Raw genomic sequence first — 22096 nt, forward strand, 5'->3', positions numbered from 1 at the left:
TAAAGCCATAAGGTATATAGTATAAACAAAATACTGCAGTGTTCCAAAGAGTCCGATACTGTTCTGAAGTGTTTTTTCTGGGGGAGGAGCCTGAGACTCCTTTCATTCCTTTATATGAGGTTTATTTAGCATCCAGCTTCACCTCATCCCAGATTTCTTGGCTGTATGTTTTGCATCAAGACTTAGAGGAGAGAATGCAATACCAGTACTCCTTAGTTCCCTGTCTTCCTGAGGGGCACTGAGAATTCACTCTTTCTGACCTTCCTTAGCAGTAAGTCAGCCTGGCTTTTTTGTCCTAAAGAGTTCAGAGTTCAGAAATTTGCTGCTTGTAGGAAAAGCTTCAGTTCTGCTGCATGTTTTGGCTCAGTCCCAGATCGGCTGCTAGCCCTGTAACAATAAGGGCAACAACAATTAAGAGTCACTGAGCTCCTTTCACCAGAAACTGCGCTAACCATTTTACGTGTACTATCTTACATAATCATCATAATGAGCACTTCTGAGGGGTAGGCTATATTATTTATCTACTTTTTACATAAATTGAGACTTAGGTTAAGTAAATTTCCCAAGATCATTTAGCTAAAGAATGACAGAGCTGGGAGAGGAACCCAGATCTGTCTGACTTCCTCCAACACCATTGGCTGAGTTTAGAGCCTAGGACCAAACCAGGTCTACTAGAACATCCTAGAATAGACTGTGTAGGTTCCTGAGAAAGTTATGAGCCACCTACCTGTCCTCTGCTTTGAAGCTGTCCTTGGTCATTGTGATAAGAAACTTCAAGTGCTCAGATAGGAGTTATTTTTTTTTTTCATATTGCAGCAAAGTACACATAATATTTATCATTTTAACCATCTGTAAGTGTACTATTCAGTGGCATTAAATATATTCACAGTGTTATGGAACAATCAGCACTAAATATACCCCAAACCTTTTCATTATCCTTGACACAAAATCTGAACCCATTAAACAATAATTTCCCCCATTCCCTTCTCTCCCCTGCCCCTGGTCAAAAATGAGTTACTGGCCTGATACAGACCAGGGCTAGTTCTGCCTTCTGAGTTTTGGTGCTGCTGCATCCATTATCACTTAAGATAAATAAGCTTTGGGGATAGATAGAGATCGGTGTGAATGTAGGAGGGGGAAGAACATTGCCTTTCATATTTACATACAGGTCAGGATGTTTTCTACATATTATCTCATGTAAAAGGACCTAAGCTGAGAGTCATTCCATATCCCTTGGGGAGATGTTTGCAGTTTTGGTTTCAATACTGGCTGGGGATTATGCAGGGAGGGAAAATAAACAATTATGCCATCCCTCAGTGCACACAAACACACAGCCAGGAGCCGACTGCACTGTGGGTAAAATGACTCCAAAATTGTGTGTAATGAGTAGGAAAAGATTAGAGACAGCTCTTGCTATGCTGAAAATTGACATTAGTGGAGAGAAAAAAAAACTCTTTACTAGTCAGCCTAGGAGGTCTAATTCGAGCAGTAAAAATATAAATAAATAAATAAAAGTATGTCAAGATGGTATTGGTGCTTTTTTTCCAATGAGTTCTATCTGGCCGGAAGGCTATTCAGCATAATGCAAAATTAAATTATAAAAACTGGCTGAATATTTAGATGGAAGAGCCATTTGGAAGCAGTTTATTTAGACGAACCAGCAATGACCCACAACAGGGAGACATCAAGCGTGAAATTTACTAGAAATTAGCACCAGGGTCCCAGCCTCAGCATGAATAGCTTGATAGGATGCAAATCCCAGTGATATTAAGCTGCCTCACTGCTGGTGCTACAGGGTCACTCTCAGTTGGCTTTTCATGTTATACTTATTATTTTTTCCTGGGACAGGTTATAAATAACAATAAAAAAACATTTATTGAAAACTTTAACCGGAATGAAAGTCTATTTTAAATTCTCTGATTACTTGGATGTTGAAAGACTATGTCAGCCGGCCATTATGAACTGACATTATGTGTATGCAGCTTGTGTATGCCTAATGTTTACCTTCAGCTTCTAACAGATAATCTCGCCCCAAGCCAATAAGATCTATTCCAGTTTCAAGAGTATGGGGCACTGTGGAAACACCCTACCACCCTGCTCCCCTGTTTGGTACATGTGGCTGCCATGGTTTATCCATGTTGTGTAACAATGAATGCCCCAGGCAGGGTTGGTGCTTGAATGCTGAGAGCACTAGAAAGGCTGTGTGATCATATGCAGATGCGCTTTGCTCACAGTGTTAGAAAGTGCCAAGCCCCCTCCTCGTCATTGAAGAACCTATCAGTGTTGTCCATTCTCAGTTGCTTTTCCCATGGCCTGAGAATTGACAGTCAGCATATGCATAGCTTTAAAATTCCTTAGACTGATTTCTAGCCTAAACCCTTGGGAATACACCCCCCTGCTACTCTTGGCTGTGCTTTTGCTCTATCTCAAATAGGAAGGGATTTCAGACAAATATGTGTCAGACTATGGCCACATACTTCAGCGTGCCCTTCAGAATGTGAGGTTTGGGCTGCTGTGATCAGTACGAGCGTGTTGTTTGTAGTTTGTTTTGTGTTTGTCAGTTTATATTTTAACAGCCTTTTGTTGCTTTTTGTGTGTTTTGGCGGTTGGATTGCAGGTCTGTTGGTGTTCCAGGTTAGATGGAGGCATTGTTTTTGATTCCAAGCCTGTTAGCTTTAATGAAGCCTGGGGCCCCTTTTCTACTCCCAGTCATGAGGCTTGAAGGTAATTGCTTGGCAGTCAGATCCAAGCCCTTCACGTAGCTGGTAGTGTCATCTAGGAACTATTTAAAATACTTCTTAAATATTAACATTTAAATTTACATTTTAAATTTAAATATTTAGTCATTTATTCCAGTCTCTTTTCTGGTTTTTATTTTACTCAGCCATTGTATTCAGATGCTAGAAAGGTTACCTCGGCCTCACGCTCTTTCCTTCCAGTAAGAATGAGGTCGCAGAAAGTCGACTTAAAGAGTCAAAAAGATCTGGGTTCAAGTCTTATTCTCTGCCACTTACTCACTTAACTAAACCTCAGTGTACCCACCTATAACTTGAGTAGAAGAACATGGTTTTCTGATGATTAAATGATTCATCTGTGTGTATGTGGATGAAATCATGCTCCCTGATATGCAGTAAACTAGCCGTGATGATGAAGAGGGACCAAAGTTTATTTCAGAAAGTAAAAAATGCACACTCAGCTTCATCCCAAACTATTTGCATATACTATGAACTTGAGGGTTTAAAAAAAATTTTTTTTAATTACATTTTATTTTTTAAAGAGAGAGAGTGTGAGCAGGGGAGGGGCAGAATCCAAAGCAGGCTCCAGGTTCCAAGCTATTAGCACAGAGCCCAACGCAGGGCTCAAACTCACAAACTGTGAGATGATGACCTGAGCCAGTCAGATGCTTAACCGACTGGGCCACCCAGGCCCGCATATGAACTTGAGTTTAAAAAATTAAATAAGTGGACACACATTTTAAATAAAGTCCTTTCTGGGGGCTGGGTCTGTTAATCATAGATTATATAGACAAATTTTGATGTGGGTATATCTTTAAGAAACAGAAGTCAATGAGGAGGCTGGACACTGTCTTCATTTACCTCTAACTTACTTTTTCCTCTTTCACATAGGACGACTTTTTTGTGTGCTTTTTTTTCTGTTGTTTTACTTTCTCCTTTTATCCATGTCTTCCATTTCTTCTCTGTGCATGACACCACTGAGGGCCACTCCTTTCTATTACTTGTTCTGAGGCTAAGACTGTACTCTTGGCAGCACTGAAAAATGTACTGCTAATTACACAATTATTTTATTATGTAGCACTGGTTGAAATATCCACTAAAGAATTAATTTAGTTAAAATAATTTGAACTGAGCAATTATTTTCATAACCACAGAATTAGCGTAAAGCGCTTAAAGTCCTTTATTCTCTGCTCTTCATACAGCAGTTGTGTAATTAGCAGTAAATTTTTTTGGTCTTTGCTTTTCTCCCAAAGGGATAAATGTCTTTGCTCTGATCATATATACAGAGTATATGACCATACACATTCCTCATAGGGTAGGGAGTTTTTCCTGGAGCAACTTCTGAATTCACGGAGTTTCTGAAGTCTTCACAGACAGCCACATTGGGCAATGGAGAGAGGCATATACTTTGCAGTTAACTGTGCTCACTGATGGTTTGTATAAAAAGAGCCATTTTTACTTTGAAGAAGGTGGCAGTTTAATTTGCCAGTAACTACAATGAAAGCAATTTCTATTTGGGTTTGCTCTTAACTTTCTGAAAAATGCTTTTTTGCTCTGGATTTCCAGAATTGATTTATTCCAAATTGAGATCCTTGCTTTGATAGGAAAGTTTGAACTCAGTTGAACCTGTTATTTTGTGTTTAGAAAGGATCCATTCTGGTTCCGCTGAACTGCTCATTAAACATCTGGAATCATAAACCCAAAACTTAAGCCATGTGCAGACTTCAGTGAGCTAGGAAATGGGAAGAAGTCCATAAGTTGTTGGGAAATAAATAATAACTGACCCTACTTTCCAAGGACTTAACTTTATTTATGCACCAGGGTGGCTTTTCTTCAGGCTGCTCCTGGCCTTGGGAGAGATTACAAAGTGTACCCTTTTGCAAAATGGAGAGGTAGCTCTTCTTTTTATGTGGCTGTGTGATATTTCCAATAAAGACATATGCATTTTAAATGTTTTCTCATATTGATGCCCTAGTAAAAATGGAACTGTCAAAGAATTAACTTGTTTTTCTTTCTCATTATATTCTTTCCAAAGTGTGTTATGTGCTCACCCATTCATTCAGCAGATACTTACTTTGAGTGCTAACTATGTTCCAGGCACTGGACAAGACACTGGGGATACCAAGAGGAAAGATGCCATTTTGAAGATAAAAATTTTGAAGGCTCCATTTCCATTAGCTGCACATTTTAAGAGCTTATCGTATTCTAAGTATTATGAGGAGACTTGAAAAGAGCTTGAATAGTTCCTTCCTTCAGAAAACTTAATGTAGTGAGAGAGATCACATACCGACATGAAAAATACTCAGTGTTTATAGAGCAAGTGTGAATTAATGTGATGAAACCAGAATCCAGAAATTCAGAAAGGATATAAAATGGATATGCAATCCATAGGGCTTGCACACTGTCTCGTGAAAGTGCACTTCTCTTGTGTTTTTGAAAATCCTGTGGAGTCTTGAATAGCATACAGGTGGAAATCCCTGTCCTTTCAGTTTTTAGGGTGGCCAGACAGGACCAGAGGTGGCTGAACCCCCAGACCTGTCACTTCTGGTCTGAACAACCTCCTCGTAGAGGCATAGTTTACCATATAAATACTGTTTTCTATGTATGCCATGATGTGAACAATGTTTGGAAGCATTGTTTCATCATTTCTAATTCATCTCCTTCTCCATAGATATGTATGACCAAGTGCTGAAGTTTGGTGCTTACATCGTGGATGGCTTGCGGGAGTGCTCCCAGCCTGTGCTGGTTTACATTCCTCCTCAGGCTGAGCTCCGGGGTGGCTCCTGGGTTGTGATTGACCCCACCATCAACCCCCGGCACATGGAGATGTATGCTGACCGGGAAAGCAGGTAGCATTTCTTCTTTTTTTCCATTTACTGCCTCTGGGCATCCTCTAGCTATTGGTTTCCTCCTGGAGAACATTATAACCAAGAGAATTTTATTTGAATCTCTACTTCCAGAGGGTTCCAAGGTCAGAAAAATAGATTTCCTAAATAGCGTCTGCTAGGATGAGAAAGAAAGCAGGCTTTCCCAGTGGGGTCCCCCACCCTAGATTTTTTATTACCAGGAAGTCCTCTTTCCCACATATCCCCAGACTCAGAGAGATTCTCTTCTCTGCTTGTTGTTCAAATAGGTCTCTTCGCTATCTTTTTCTTAGATATGGAGCAGACAGAGCTGAAGGTGAGTTGGGGTAGAAAAACTAAATTGTTAGTCCAGAGTTCTGAAGCCTTAACCGGCTGGCGAGGAACTTGGAGAGTTGTACTCTCCTGAACTGCTTGTCTGTGGAACAAGCTGGTCGTCACTGAGGTGTACCATAGCACCCACCTTCTGTAATTCCAAACCAGAGCTGCTCCCTCAGAGTCCGGTGTCGCACTCTGGCATTCTAGGACACTTGGAGAACAGTGTTTACAGCATCCAAAGAACTGCAAGGGAAAGTCCCAGATTTTTTTCAAGAGGTGGTCCCCAAAACCACTTAAGTAAGACAGCTTCCTTTCACAATCAGTTTTCAGCCCTTTCCAAAATAGGGATATTTCACATTGTATTTCTTCAAAGAAATTTTCCATGCCAGTTCCTGTATCTGATCATTTTATTAGAGTACCTGCTTCTCTCTTTCCACAGAATTTTAGCTCTACTTCAAATGCTGCTGGGGAGAGGCCAGTAGTTTTATTGTCAAATCAGTCAGCTAGCAGTCTACACCCAGGGATTTATTATTTTTAAATCCAAATCTAGCCCTGATCTGATACCAGATCACAAACAGTTCCTCTGCAGACTGTGAAACAAGACCGCTGGGTTTCAGATGCAGCTCTACTTGTTAGGCTTGAACAAGTCTCTTAACACGCTGTACCTTAGTTTCCTCATCTGTAAAATGGGAGATAATAGTAACTTCTCTCATAGAGAATGTAGACTGGGTTTAGGACTGCTGTGAAGATTCATGTGTAAGCACTTGGAACAGTGCCATGTATATATATACTAAGTACTAGCTGTAATTTTTTTATTGAAAAGTTGTGTTTTGTTTTTTTTTCAAATTGTCTAGGGTAAAGTTCCTGGTAATAGAACAAAATTAGTATGCACTAGAAATAACCCTGAGACCTCTCCATCGCAGTAGGTAGAACATTTTCTCTCCTGCTTGGCCCGGCCCAGTGTGTCATCCTGCCAGCAGACTGACAGCTGTTTGTGGAACCGATCAGCATCGACCCCTCATCGTACAGCCTAAGTGCTGGAGGCTGTCCCCCTGCCACAGTGCCTACATTGTCTTTTTTTTCTTTCCCCTCCTGGAAAATAATGTGATTCTGGCTACCCTTATCCGCTGTAGATGGTGGAATCCGTATTCCTCTTTTGAGATGGAAGTAGACTAATGTGGTAATGAGAATTATTTTAATTGCTTTTTGCCAGGCCTTTCTCACAGCCCACTTAGACATTTCTGATGCCTGCCTCTCTCCCTAGGGTTACTCCTGTGAGCCATGGGTGGCCAAAGCCATAATGAAGCTATTTCCTGGTCTGCATATTGTAACCAGCCTCATTCAGTTGTCTCCTTCCTTTAAAGTGCCTCTATTTCTGTTTTATTTTCTTTATCTCTGATCCAGGGGATCGGTTCTGGAGCCAGAAGGGACAGTAGAAATCAAATTCCGCAAAAAGGATCTGGTGAAAACCATGCGTCGGGTGGACCCAGTCTACATTAGCTTGGCTGAGCGACTGGGTATGTCTGCTTGTCCTCCTGGCAAATCAATGAGCCATTCAACTGATTTGTAATGAGTGCATTCATAGGCCAGGGGAGGAGGCACTGAAGCATTTGATCAAATTCATGATAATCTTTATTTACTGTCCTCTATATGGTAAGAGCCTTGGTAGAATGAAATAGTGTATGTAATAGGAGGGAAAGTGGGGCCTAAAAAAAGCAAAAGTCACCCAAGTTTTCTTCTGATATTTTCTTATAATTCATACAGTCCATTTTTCTGGCCTTGTGGATGTCCTTGTAAAGAACAATTAGCTGGAAGTCGCTATTGGGGGTAAGCTAATCAGGCAGAGAATATGCTTAAAAGACTTCAGAAGTCTTAAGAGTCCTGTTTCTGGTTGTCTCTTTGGACAAGCCCGCCTCATTTCTGAGGGATGTGAGTCAATGTCATGGGACAGACAAGCTGGAGACCTACCCAGGTGGAGTTCCAGGGCTATCCCAAGCTAGAGAAATAGAAGTAAAGACTGCACACAGCCCTAAGAACATTTGTGCGTGATACTTCCAGCCACTGCTCTGTTGCTCATTTGTTTTCGGAGCTTTTGGAAGGGCTGTGGCTTGCATATAGGACTAAGCTGTGGGGACCCTATGTCAAGTCCAGAGACTGAATGTGTTTCAGATTCTTTTAAAACATTCATTTTCTGCCCAGACCTCCCATTGAGCCCCTCACTAGGTTAGTGAAGATAATTGCTTGGGGTCCTTTTGTTAGTTTGCTTTGGATTTCTTTTTTCTAGGAACAGAGTGTCTTTAAAATGTAGTGAAACTCCATGAATGGAAGGCATAAAAAGGAGAGGTGCTAGTTCATTTATATTTCAAATAGTAATTTAATTAATAAAGTACCATTTGTGGACCCTTTATATGCTCACCATCTAGACACAAAAACTTCTCTGAGTGTTGCCTGCACTCTGGAGACCACACATCCTGGTAGTTTGGAGCCCCGAATCAGGTTGCCTGCCAGACACAGTGACTTGTGTGCCTCCCATTGTTTGCCATTAGGTAACCACCACCAATAAGTCTAACCCATCAGAGCCTGATCCATTTATGGGACGTGCACACATACAACAAGAATTGGCCAAGCTGTTTCTAAAATCTATTGCCACCCAGAATTGTTGAGGTGGTTTTTTTCGGTCTCTTCTCCAAACAGGATAATTACTTCTGACCAACCCCATACACTTTAATTAAAGTAACTGCAGCTCAAGAGCAAGTTCCTCACAACTGTATATAGTGAGAGCTCTAAAAGCTTCAGCCACTGATAAGCATCTCACTTAGATAGCTCATAATTGCTCCCAGCATCAGGCAATCGTTCTGCTGTTTTTACCACTAAATTCTAAGGCACCAATGCCACAATTGCAGGACACAGTGAGTTGCATAATTTTCTCTCTCTCTCTTTTTTCATTTTTTCTTCTTTTTTGCTGGTTTTCTTTCTGGCCAATTTAAAATTTGTCAAAGTCGGTCTTCTTCTGGATCACTGCCCTTTGATATTTCGCGCACTCCATTTGCCACAAACAAGCCGCAGGGCCGCAGTTCATGCTGACTCTAGCAGAAGCAGAGAGAGCTCCATTTATCTTACACTGCCTGCTGAATTCCTACTCATTAACTGGGGGTTCACTGCCTCTTTTTAACCCCCCAATGGCTGTTATCATCCCTTCAGAGTAACTGGGTGGTAGGAAGAGGGATCCTCACTGACATCTGTTTGCAGAGCAACCGGATGGTGAGGGGTGTGGGGCCAAAGCTACTTTCTCTTGAAGGAAAGTGATATCGCTCCCACCTTCACCCAGCACCTTTTAACTTTTGAAATACAGGAAGGGGAGAGGGAGGAGATTCCCAAGTGATGGCCCTTTAATCATTTGTTACAAATCATCTCATTATCAATTTCCTCTCTGCATTGAAGAAAACCATATTTACTTAACCTTGACCAAAATGCCACTGGAGAAAGACTCCTTAGTCTGCTAAATGTGAAGCAGCTCTGGCCCAGGGCAGGTCAGAAACATGAGAGTGGGTCTAGAATAAAAATAATCATGTATAAGCCTCAGTTAGGTTGCTTGTAGGTAAATTGTTTAACTTCTCTGATCATGAGTTTCTTCATCTAGAAAGTGGGGATAATGCCCTGACCTAGCCACTGTGAAGATCAGATGAATATTCATTCATTTTGAATCTGTGAAGCATTTTTCAAACATGGGGATTGGCATCATTTCCTTCCCACCTTAATTATCAGAAGAGGGAGATAGCCATGTTTGCTATCTCTGTAGCACAGGTATACTTTTGGGGCAAGTGGTATAGGAAAGGAAATACAAAAGAAGTAGAAAAAGTGGTCTTGTCCCTCAGGCAGTTGCAGTTTTTCAGGGAGATCATACATACCCAGGTGTCTTTGTGGGGTCACAGGCCAGCAAAGATGTAGCAGAACATGATATGAACTCTGTTCCTTTTGGGTTCACTTAGGCTTTTGGCTCTTTTCTCTATGCCTAGACCCAAAGATTGCCAAAATACTTTCACACAAAGTGGGTACAAAAGACCTCATGTTCTAGATTGAGAGATTAAGGCAAAAAGAAGATTTAAATAAATCATCTAAGATACAGAATAAATGTATGGCAGCGCCCAGAGTGGAATTCTGGTTCCCTCTGTTCTGCATTTGTCAGGATTTCCTCAGCTGAATACTGAGCCTGATCAAAATTAAACAGGAATTCTTTCCCTTTGTCATCTAAAGCCAATTCCACTGAGAAAAATCTGATTTAGGAGAAAGCCTGTAGAGGTGGATGTTATCTTATGTTCCCAATCTCTTCCCGGATTGGCCTCTGCACTGGGGAGCACGCTGTCAGATCACTTAGAGCACAACTGATTTGACTGTGTTCAAAAACATAATTAGTATTTATTCTCTAAGGATAATGAGTAATATTTAATTTCTGAAAAGCTAACTTCATCTCTTTCAGATTTCTTATTTTTAAAAAATGACCTCTCATCATTTTATATAGTTTGGGTAGAAGGTAGTGAATTACTAATTGTAGTCCTATGATTATCATAGCCAATGAAAATAATACATATTTGGTTCCTGGTGGAAATAAAAAGAGAAAGGAATGTGATATAAGCCCCAATACCATAGTCTTACAGTGTTGGATTCTCAGAACAGCCTTGGTAGAGTCTGTGCAGAAAGGATAACATCCTACCAGTCTGGTTGCCTTATGGAAATTCACTTCCTTCTATGGAAATAGAGCCCCGGTTATGTCTCTCTGACATCCTTCTACTTCCTCAGAGAGCCAGGAACAGGAGTGGTGTGGAATAGGATGACCTTCCTAGCCTGCCCTCTTGACACAGAAACCTAAGATTTTTCTCCAGAGTTCTTACCCTTACAAATCAATTGAGAAAGAGAGAGCAAGCTGCTCTGTGAAGCAGTCATGAGTTCCCCACTGCCCCTCTCCCTCAACACAAATAGTCTCTAGGTAAAGGAGCCATTTAGTGAAATTATCCTGCTCCAGACTCACATTTTGAACGTGGCCCTGTTCCCGGGCAGCCTGCCATGTAGCACCTCGGCTGTGCCCACACTGCACTCCCTAAGAGTGCCTGTCTGACACAGGCAGAGGCCACTCCGGCTGAGCACTGCAGCGGGCCTGTGCCTGGCCCTTCCACCAGCACACCTTGTGCCCAGAGCACCCAGAGGGAGTATTATGGCTTGCATGTGAGGATGAATGTGTCTGTAGACATTGTAGACATCTTCTAGAAAGCCTTCACCCCAAGCCTTCTCTGTAGTGGCCAGATGACAAGAAAAAGACACTTCCTTGGGTTAAGAGGGTTCAGGAGTTAAGCTGGTCTTCTGACAGGACTGATGAAAGTGTCCAAGCTGTGTGTGCTTTTCCATCTCGTGTCCATCTTCAAGAAGTCGTAAGCTGAAAAGAGCTAGAGTTGCTTGTCTGAGTCAGAAAGTAGCATCCTTAACCTGGAAAGTTAAGGAAAGAGGTTCTTCTAATACTAATGCCTGGGATGTGGCCTCTTGCCTTGTCACCTGTAGTACACACGGAATGTCCTCATTGGTACCGTGGCTGTCCAGGTAGGCAGGCCCAGGAAGGTTATGGCTGGTTCCATTTCCCTTAATTAGCAGCAGCTTACAACACACCTCATCACACTGATTCAGAAGCTCTTTGGTTTGATGCAATTTGGTGCAATAGTGACAGCATTTTCTGGGAAAAGGAGAAGGAGTTGTTTTGATCTGATCCATTAACCTGATTGTATTTATAAAAGCACTTGGGCTTGCCTCTTCCCAGGAAACAGAGATTCACAGTTCCACCAGGCAGAGAGACCTGGCTGGCATTTTGTTGGACTGAACCTAAGCTTCTACCTACCTGCAGGCTGTTGTCAGAATATGTCCGAGAGGCACTGTTCCCACCTGGCACGAGCTGACCCAGAGCCCTGTCCCGGGTAGATTCAGGGGGAGCAACAAAGGAGAGGAAAATTGTTAAGACTTCAAGACTTACTGCCATGAGAATTCAGAGAATTCTGTGCGGCTCCCTGACTCTTGTGTGTGGACTGTTTGCATGAGGGAGTACGGGGGACAGGGTTGCAGAGGGCGTAATAGATTCTTTCATTCCAATTTGGAAACCTCTGGGTTACTATAATGATTTTTAAAAATATGAACAGCAGAGCACTAACACCATTGCAGGGAACCTAGGGTTAAACATCCCTGAGAGGATCACTGTTAAAATCAATATGCAAATGCAGCTGTATTTAGATAGGTATGGCCCCCTTTGAAGAAAAGCAGATATATGAAAATGGGATTTTAAAAAAACTAGATACATTGGGAGAAATTATTCCCATTACAAAAGGATTATTTGCTTTACCAAAGGATTCACTGCAGGGTTCCTTAAAATAGCTCCCTTAAGGCATTTAAAACAGGATCTGATTTACGCAGTTTTTCAAGAATGCTTTTGTGTAAAGAAAGGCACACCTGTGATGGATACAGAAATAGTTTTGCAAGGTTTTTTTCCCCCCACCCTATCTTACTGTCTTTATAGAGAAATTTCTTTCAACATTGAAAATGTGATTACACAGATCTTTTAAACATCTACTTATGTTTGTACTTCTGAATCTTAATAAGATTCCAGTCTTTTGTATGCTGATTTTTGAGTCTCAAGGTTGAGGTATGGGTGTGTGTTCTTATATCTTGAGATATTCTGGAGCTGAGTGAGGGAGGGTGGGTGGTCTAGTCCTTTTCTTTAGTTTCATAAGTATTTAACCAATCAAAGCAAATTGCTTTCTTAGGAGAAGGAAGAAGGGCCCATAAAAGTTGAAATTGGGTTTAAATTTACATAAGCCTTCTTAGTATAACTAAAAAATTTTAAAAAAACACTTTAAATCACATTCTTTTATAAAACATTTTTCCTTTTTGCCAGCTTAGAGTTGTTGTTATATAAACAAGAAATTGAGCACAGAAAAGAGATTTCTGCAAGGTCACCTAGTGCCTTTGGCTGAGCAGAGAATTTTCAGCCTACCAGTCTGATTTTCATTCTAAGATTTGAGGAGGGTCTCACCCCTCCCCCCAAATCCTATACCATAGGATGTGATCTCCTCATCCATAGGGTGAGGCTCACCTCCTCCTGCCCTCCTTCAGTGTCATGGCTGGGTAAAAAACACCTCCTGCTGCAGAAATCAACTCTCTCCTTGGAAGCTTCTCTGCAGCTTTGACCCCATGGAGGAGAGACGTGGCTTTTCATTATGTCCTGGCCTCAGGAACACCTGACAGGCTGCTGCCCTGTGGGCACTTGTGGGTCAATTTAACTTGTTTCATTTAAAGGGCATTGGCTCTATATTGCTTCTCAGGCTTTTTGGCTAAGATCAAGTATAGTATCTGTTCTTATCAGTTTAATATCTGATATGTCCTCTATCCGAGGACAATATATTAAATGGATTTTTGGAATTAGGAGATGGAATAGGAGCTTGCTCCATCCATTCCACTCGTCCATCTGGTATTACAGTACTTCCAGGAACTGTGCACCCACTTTGGGGGAAATTTTAAAAGTAAAAACTAAATTTAAAACGAGCATGGGTGGGGTGCCGGGTGGTTCAGTTGGTTAAGTGTCTGACTTCGGCTCAGATCATGATCTCACGGTTTGTGGGTTTGGGCCCCACGTCAGGCTCTGTGCTGACAGCTAGCTCAGAGCCTGGAGCCTGTTTCAGATTCTGTGTCTCCCTCTCTCTCTAACCCTCCCCTGCTCATGCTCTACCTCTCTCTCTCTCTCAGAAATAAACAAAACATTTTAAAAAATTAAAAAATAAATAAAAATAAAAAGAGCATGGGCTCTGAAGCCGGACTACTACCTAAGCCCAAATCCCAGCTCCATGGTTTCCTAGCTTTGCAGCCTTGGTCAAGTTACTTCACTTTTTTCTGCCTCTATTTCTTCATCTATAAGGTAGTCATCTTTTAGGGTGTTTGCAAGGATTAAAGGAGATGAAAAGTACTTAAGCAATTCTAGCACATAGTAACATCTCAGTAAAGTTACCTCTTCTTATTGGATCAGACTAGTACGGACTATTACTCTTCTGTATTTAGCTCTTTTAAATTGAAAAATTTTTTTAACTATAAGGTTGGATTTTTAGGATTTCATGGGGACTTTTTATTTTGGGAAGAAAGAGATGGGAGTAATCTACCTTTCTTCTCCTGAAGTAAGTAGGATTCTAGAAAAGAATGACTTTCCTCTCTGTAGCTTATTCTTAAACACACTCACACACTCACACAACGACTTGCTTTCCTAAAAACCCTGAGGCCCTGCAATCTGGCTAGAAAAGAAAGAAAACCATTCCAAGATATTTAATTGTACAGGGAGCTTACAGGATTGATCGAGAGCTTAGCTTTTTACAATAGTCCAGTGAATAAGAAATGCTCCTGACAAACGATCAATGATAGGATAATCACTCTTTATCCCCTTCCTCATTCTTACCTTCTTTCTTTCAGGAGAACAGGGTTCAGAAGTCAAAAATCTTTATAGACGCCGCTTTTAAATTAAGCAGAAAATAGACATTGACATATTTGTTAATCTCCCCTAAATCATTACCAGGGCTGGCTGCTTTGCTGTACAAGGAGAGAGGGGTCCTCCGTGTGCTACACACGGGTCTAACTAGCTTAAAAGCAGCCTTTTATTTTTAGAAAATCTTGCAAACCTTTTTCCCCCCCACCCCCCCATCCCCACTTAAAGCACACAAGTCCTTGACTTTCTCATGTGCATTTTAAAATACATACATCCTCTACTTCTGTCTTTTCCTTGCTCTGATGCTTTATTGAGGTAGGTCTTGAACTACAATCAGAGGCATTACTAAAGGAATCAAACAAGGCAACCTTTGGGGGAATGTTCTGTGATCTTCCTAGTCTCAGGAGGGCCAGAGCATTGCAGGTGTTTATGTCATTATTCTTTTAAAGCTCTGGAATAGTTTGACTGGGTAGACAAGACCTTTGTTAGTCCAGGAGCCAGCCTTCTCTGTCCCTCCAGCTTGGTAAAGCAAGGCCTTGTTTCCAGAATGCCATGCTCCTAAGCCCAGAAGTCCTCCACCTCTGCACCCAGTGCTGAGCTCTGCTCTTAACTCTTTTCTAACACAGTGAACCAAACTCTCCAACTGATTGCCCGTCTACTGCCATTGGTATAATTTCACGTGGAAGAACACAAGCTTTAAAGGTAGCCAGACCCAAGTGTAAATCCTGACTTTGCTACTTAAGAACTAGATACCACTGGGCAAATACCTTTACATTTCAGACCCTTGTTTTTCTCATTTGTAAAATAGATGCCCTGTCTATAAGGTTGGGTTGTTTTAAGGATTAGAGATAATGTATGTAAAGCAACTTGGGAAGCTCAACTCTGACATTGAGGTCTCCTGCTTGGCAGCAGTGTTAACAGCTGACCAGACCTAGGTCTGAATTGTGCATGGTGACTTATGAGCTATGTGATCCTGAAAGCTTGAAGTGTGGTGCCTGGCACATAGTAGGTGCTCAGTAAATGGTATGTATATGTTACAGATATGCACTTATATGTACATGTACATATGTATACATATACAAGCACAGTGTTCATTGTTTACCCAGATGGAGGATATTCTGAGGGCCTAGAACTTCCCATTCATTCCATATCCACAGTTCTGCCATCCCTTATCCCTACCACCACCCTGCCTCCCCGTCCCCGCCGCCCCAAGCAGGGCTGTGATTTTACCTGCTGTTATGTTAGTTCTTGATCTCACAATAACATAAGGAGCTACCCTTAAATCTTAGGGCTGCCCAGCAGGTTTCAGGGATCCTGGGGTTGGAGCATGAGTGGCTGCAGTACCCAGGAGAGGGAAGTAGATGCCCAGAGTGCTTGGGACTGTGACTGTTTGCCAACCAGTACAGAAGAATTGTACAGCTGTGGTCCCCCAGTACAACCAGTCTCCTGCCTGAATTGCTGTGCCTGAATGTGGCTATTTCTACAACACAAGAGTGAATGACGTACTCTCCCAAGCTAGACTTACCATTTGGTTAAGGAGTAAAACACAGAGGATGCCAAGTACTTGCCCTTAGTGATAAGTGTGCATAAGTTATAAGTCATGGGCAGGTTTAGACAGAAGAGTAGAAAACAGTGAAGGTGGCATTTGAAATAGAAAGGCTTAGTGCCTTTCAGGTCCCATGTCACAGAAACCATCTACATGAACTTTTAAATACCCCCCATCATGGGTCACCTTGATGGCTCAGTCGGTTGAGCCTCCGACTTCGGCTCAGGTCATGATCTCACGGTTCGTGTGTTTGAGCCCCACGTCGGGCTCTATGCTGACGGCTAGCTCAGAGCCTGGAGCCTGCTTCAGATTCTGTATCTCCCCCTCTCTCTGACCCTACCCTGCTCACGCTGTCTCTCTCTCTCTCTCAGAAATAAATAAAACATTTTAAAAAATTAAAAAACAAAATAAATACTCCCCAACAGTATCAAAAGACAAGTTCTTGAATCACTGTAATGAACAAGTCTAGAATCAGCACTTTCTTGGATGATGTAGAGACCACTCCTTGCTCACAGAGTAAAGTATACGTTTCTGTTTCACCCTGGCAACCAAGGAACCAGGTCTGGGCTAATATAAAAACTTCACTTGCGGTGTTCTAAAATTGTGCAACCAAATCCACATGACACCTGTGTTCTTATCAGTGTGAATGTGGGTGAGTAGAATGTAAAGAGAGTTGGAGGATGGATATTTAGTAATGCTGTAGGCAACTTGGGATATAAAGAAATGGTTCCACGATCATTCCTGATTCAGGAGGTAATCTCATAAACATATTTTAAATGTTACATGGTAGGAGCACCTGGGTGGCTCAGTTGGTTGGGTGTCTTGTCTGACTTAGGCTCAGATTATGATCTCACAGTTTATGGGTTCGAGCCCCATGTCAGGCTCTGTGCTGACAGCTCAGATTCTGCTTCAGATTCTGTGTCTCCTCTCTCTGCTCCTTCCCCACTTGTAATCTCTGTCTCTCAAAAATAAATAAATGTAAAAAAAATTTTTAATAAATGTAACATGGTAAATATTATGATCAATATTTGTAACAAATATTAGGATAAAGTTTAAAAATATATATCTTGGACCTGCCCAAGAAACCGTATTAGATCTATAGAGCAGAAATTATTGTAGATACTCTCTTGGTCTCACTTATGGAACGGAACTTCATCTTTATCAGCCAGGAGCCTGCCATCTTCATTTAGCCTTTTCTGAAATTAAAGAGATTGTGTTACTGATGGACTTACTTGTTCTCTGCCCCAAGTAAACAAGAAGAGACAAGGTAACATAGTGCCCCAAATCTTCAGGGGCTCACTGCTATACCTGAGACCTGGCTCTGCCCCTTCCTAGTTTTGAGACCTTGGTGAGTTACATAAATGTTCAGTGCCTCAGTTTACTCACCTGTAAGATGAGGATAGTAAGAATACCAACTTTAAGGTGCTTGTAAGGATTAAGTGAGTTAATAGATACAAAGCACTTAGAATAGTGCCCAGTACCCTATAAATATTTACTTTCATTTCTGATTTCAAGCACTGGGGAGCCAGGAAAAACATTTTTTTAGCCTGGTTTGTATTTTAACTTTACATTTGATAAATTTTACAGAACAGTTACTAGAATAGTACAAAGGACTTCTGATGACTTTTTCTCAGATTCTCCTATTGTTAGGAGAATTCTTAAGAGAATTGTTAAGAGAAATCTTGTCCTATTTTCTTTATTATTTCTTTGTGCTCATCTACATGTGCTTGCTTGCCCACCCTCTACACACACACACACACACACACACATATTTTCTGTGAACCATTTGACAATAATCTGTAGACATCGTGCTGCTTTATCCATAAATATTTCGTGTGTGTTTCTAAGAACACAGACTTTTTCTTATGTAACCCAAGACATTTATCTACATCAGGAACTGTAACATTGATACATTACCACTATCTGATTCACAATTCATATCAAGAGTTTACCAGTTGTCCCAATAATGTCTTTTACAGACTTTGTTGTTGTTCAGATCATAGATCAAGTATTTAATCTGTTTTATTGTATGTATGTATGTATGTATGTATGTATGTATGTATGTATTTTAGAGAGTGACTTTGAGTAGGGGAGGTTTGGGGGGTAGAGAGAGAGGGAGAATGAATCCTGAGCAGGGTCCATGTCCAGCACAGAGCCTAAGGTGGGGCTCAGTTTCAGAGAAGCCCAACTAACTGAGCTACCCAGGTGCCCATAGTCTATTTTAATCTGGAATAGTTCTTTGGTCTTATCTTTCATCATCATGGCTTTTTTTGAAGTCACTGGTTTTGGGTGGAGTTTTTTGTTTTATTTTGTTTTTGTTTTTGTTTTGTTTTTTAAGCACTCTCCACACCTAATCAGAGAGGCTCAAACTCACAGACCCTGAGATCAAGAGTCACCTCCACTGATCAAGCCAGCTAGGTGTTCCAGGCCACTTTTTTATAGCATGTTCCTCAATCTGGGTTTGTCTTACATTTCCCCATGGTTAATGTATTCAGATAATACATTTTTGGCAGGAATATTGCAAAAGGGTTATTTATGATCTTCTCAGAACATCTTATCAGGAGGCATGTGTCAGTTTGTCCAATTCTTGTTGATGGTAATTTTGATTGCTTGTTTAAGGTTTTATTCACTAATAGTAATTTGTGGGGAGATACCTTGAGACTATGTAAATATCCTGTTCCCCGTCAAACCCTCACCCACTAGTTTTAGTATCCATTCATGATTCTTGGCAGAATTGATTGTTGTGATGGCGGCAAGAATGTGATTTTCCTAAACCCATCATCCCTTCTGTGTCCCTGAATTCTTATTCTACTGGAGGAGACGAGAACTTTCCCTTCCCTTTCCCCCCCATCTAATTATTTATATCAGGATGCACTCACGGGCTCTGATTTCATTCTACAAATATTCTGTCTGATAACTAACATCATCATGCTGTTTATGATAAATTTGGTACTCAGACTGCCCCAGATTTGGCCAGTGGGAACACCTTCAAACTGGTTCCTATGCCCTTTTAACATGTCTCCATCACTTCTTGAGTGCTTCCTTGCTTTTTGTGACAGTATGTTCCAGGCTCATCTTCTGTTTTTCCTGCCCCAGCCCTAGAATCAACCGTTTCTCCAAGGAGTCTTGGTTCCTCTTACTAGAGAAGGAAAAATGTTTGCTTCCCTGTCAAAATTACCATCATCAATGTTGCTACTGAGACAATCTCATCTTAGAAGAAACCAGTTGTCTCTCCTCCATGGACTCTCTGGGCAGATCCACCCTAGACTGGACGGGCCTTCATCTCATCTCACAGTCCTGCTCACTGCCTGGAGTGGAAAGAAGGCTGCTGAAGTGTTAGGGCTCCCATGTGATGGGTCAGTGATTGCCCTCTGTGTGAGAGCCCAAGAAGAGATAGCCTTCAGCTCTCTTCCTCACAGTTTTCAAGTAATGATAGGCTTTAAAAAAAAAAAAAAAAGAAGAAGAAGAGGTGGAGGTGGGCATCTAAAAATCTCATAAAAATGAAGCTAGGCACTATAGTTACATCCCTGTTCTATTTACATGTGTTTATGTATAGTACTTACGGCTCATTCAGCAGCCCAAGGCTGTTTATGGCTTATGATTCATAGTGGCATAGAAAGCAAGGCCTGTTCCCAGACAGACATGCTTGAAATAGAACTTTCTCTTCTGCAACCCATCACCTGTGGTCATGTATTTATTTGTCAGCTTTGGTGACAAAGCACTTGAGGTTGTCCCCAACACCAGGGGCTGTCACCTATTGCTCTTTCAGCGGGACTTACTCCTCTTTACTAGGCAGGCAACTAAATTTTTGATACTGATTGCAAGGCCCATTCTGAGAGTAATTAGGGAAAAAAGCACAATATAGCAGTACCTCTACTGGGACACCATTGAGTGGAGGGAGGCGGGCCCTCCTCCCTGTCGTAAGAAATTCCAGATCCCTTAGAGGAATCTGTTGATTGAAGGTACTGTGTGTTTATGAGCTCAGTGATCCAAATGAGATTTGTGGATTGTGTTTCTCTTTTTCCCCTCTTCCTTCACTTTTAGCCCAAGAACTAGATTGTCTTTATCACTCTGGTCAGGGGTTGTTTCTGGCAGTAGCAGCCCAGCAAAAGACTAGGAAGCTGGCTAATCTAATCTACTGAGCTGGCATAAGACACACAAATCTGGCTCTAATTAGGATGGATTCTGCAAATTTCAGGTTAAAAGTTTTCAAACCTGAGACTAGAAGCTGTGAGGTAATAGCAGCTTGCAACTTTTGGAATCCTTGGACAGGTGACTTGTGTGGACATGGGAGAAGAGGCTGTTGGTCTGGGCCTGAAGGCATAGGGGCTGTTCCCCTATTGTGTCCCACACTCAGAATAGTCCAGCTGCTCTTATACTGGTCAGCCAGGTATGGGCATGGTGTCCTGCATGGGGAAGGAGGGGTCTGGCTGTCAGTCAGTGAAACAATGAGAGACACAGGCCCCCAGGTGGTTGTTTGCACCTGCTCAGGGAAGACTTGAGGAGAGGAACTCCCTTGGTTGCTTTTATAGTTGTGACCTCCACAGGGCAAGGAGGACATGTGGGCTCCCCATGGCAAGATAAGGACCAGTCTGGCATCTCGGAGTCCTGTTACTCAGCAAAGAGGTGGTGAAGACACTGGAGAGCCAGGGCACAAAGTAGGGGGAGGGGTGTTTTTGTGCTTCCCCTGACTGTGGCTTCTTCTGTACAGAAAGATTCCTGGTCACCATAGAGTGTGATGGGCAGGTTTATTTAATTGCAGGCACCCCAGAGCTAAGCCCAGTTGAGCGGAAGGAGCTGGAGAACAAGTTGAAGGAGCGGGAGGAATTCCTAATTCCCATTTACCATCAGGTAGCCGTTCAGTTTGCTGACTTGCACGATACACCAGGCCGGATGCAGGAGAAGGGTGTTATTAACGTAAGTACAGTGGTTGCGACTTCTCCTGACTTGTCAGAGACCTGCGAGTGAGTGAGTGTATGTCTCATGCTCGTAGGATCACAAGCAGGGATGGATTAAAACAGCTTGTGCAGATCAACTGTTTTCAATTTTTTTGGAGAGACTTTTCCCTTTTTTGTATATCCATGATCACCCCAGAACAATTTATGATTTACCTTACTGGGGACTCCTTGAGAGGCAAACTCCATTTTGCTGGTGGGAAACTGAGTCTCATGTGCTTTCACTGGGGACAGCTACCCAGGTGGCCCTCAGGCTGTGGATTACACCAGTGTCAGGGTTCCAGCAGCACCATATTCACATTTGATCTATGTATATGTTGTGTGAGCCATTCTGCTCCAAATGAATTTGGGCTCACTGTCCTGTTATCTGGAAAGTCACAGGCCCCTCCCCAGAACGTCTCAGCCATGTGTGAGGTTAGCATTAACAAGGCCCATTACTGTGCACAGTGCTCTGGAGAGCACTGCACCTCTGAACTGGTGAGATAGCTGCAAGGGCTGAAAGTCAAGGCCAGTTCTTAAGTCTCTGAAGGGGTTGCTAGAGGATAGGGTTTTGTGTGTATGGAGTTCCCTCTGGACTAGTCACTGAGCAGGAATTACGGCTGGGATGACTAAGCTTATTCTTATCTGTATGTAGGATATTCTGGATTGGAAAACATCCCGTACCTTCTTCTACTGGCGGCTGAGGCGTCTCTTGCTGGAGGACCTGGTCAAAAAGAAAATCCACAATGCCAACCCAGAGCTCACCGATGGTCAGATCCAGGCCATGTTAAGGCGCTGGTTTGTAGAAGTGGAAGGAACTGTGAAGGTAGGTGGGTGCCCTAGAAGGAATCTTGGTGCTGTGCTCCTCACCCCCACCTGAGGATCCCCAGACCTCTGAAGGCAGAAGTGGAAGGGAAGCATACAAGCCTAAGCCCTGTTTCCTCCCCACACTGTAATAGGTCATGATGGGTTGTTACAAGAGGTCGTAGGACATTTTTTGCTGCTCTTTGTATCATTCAGCAAACCTTTTTGAGTATTTACTATATATCCAACACTGCATTAGGCCTTAAAATTGAAAGAGGCAGATACTGTTCCCATCCACACAGAGCTTACCATCTCAACGAGGAGATGGGATTAGCCAAGAGGTCACATACAACAGTGTGGCTGGTATTAAACACAGCAGACCCAGCACATCATGGAAT

The 22096-nt window shown here is 42.1% G+C and overlaps 1 protein-coding gene and 1 non-coding gene across 7 annotated transcripts in view; both read left to right on the forward strand.

The window, feature by feature from the left end:
- Positions 1–22096, forward strand: part of ACACA (acetyl-CoA carboxylase alpha) — a 270686-nt gene that overhangs the window by 237942 nt on the left and 10648 nt on the right. For all 6 annotated transcript variants that reach the window (XM_077745585.1, XM_077745584.1, XM_077745589.1 and 3 more), the window contains 4 exons: positions 5407–5584; positions 7319–7431; positions 20723–20877; positions 21550–21720. In XM_077745585.1, coding sequence (XP_077601711.1) covers positions 5407–5584; positions 7319–7431; positions 20723–20877; positions 21550–21720 — 617 coding nt within the window. The remainder of the gene's footprint in view (positions 1–5406; positions 5585–7318; positions 7432–20722; positions 20878–21549; positions 21721–22096) is intronic.
- Positions 13258–13449, forward strand: LOC144216305 (U2 spliceosomal RNA). The gene has a single exon (XR_013330628.1). It is a non-coding gene; the product is annotated as a U2 spliceosomal RNA (small nuclear RNA).

This window comes from Crocuta crocuta, unplaced genomic scaffold (genome assembly GCF_008692635.1).
Source record: "Crocuta crocuta isolate KB4526 unplaced genomic scaffold, BGI_CrCroc_1.0 scaffold333, whole genome shotgun sequence".
Lineage (NCBI taxonomy): Eukaryota > Metazoa > Chordata > Mammalia > Carnivora > Hyaenidae > Crocuta > Crocuta crocuta.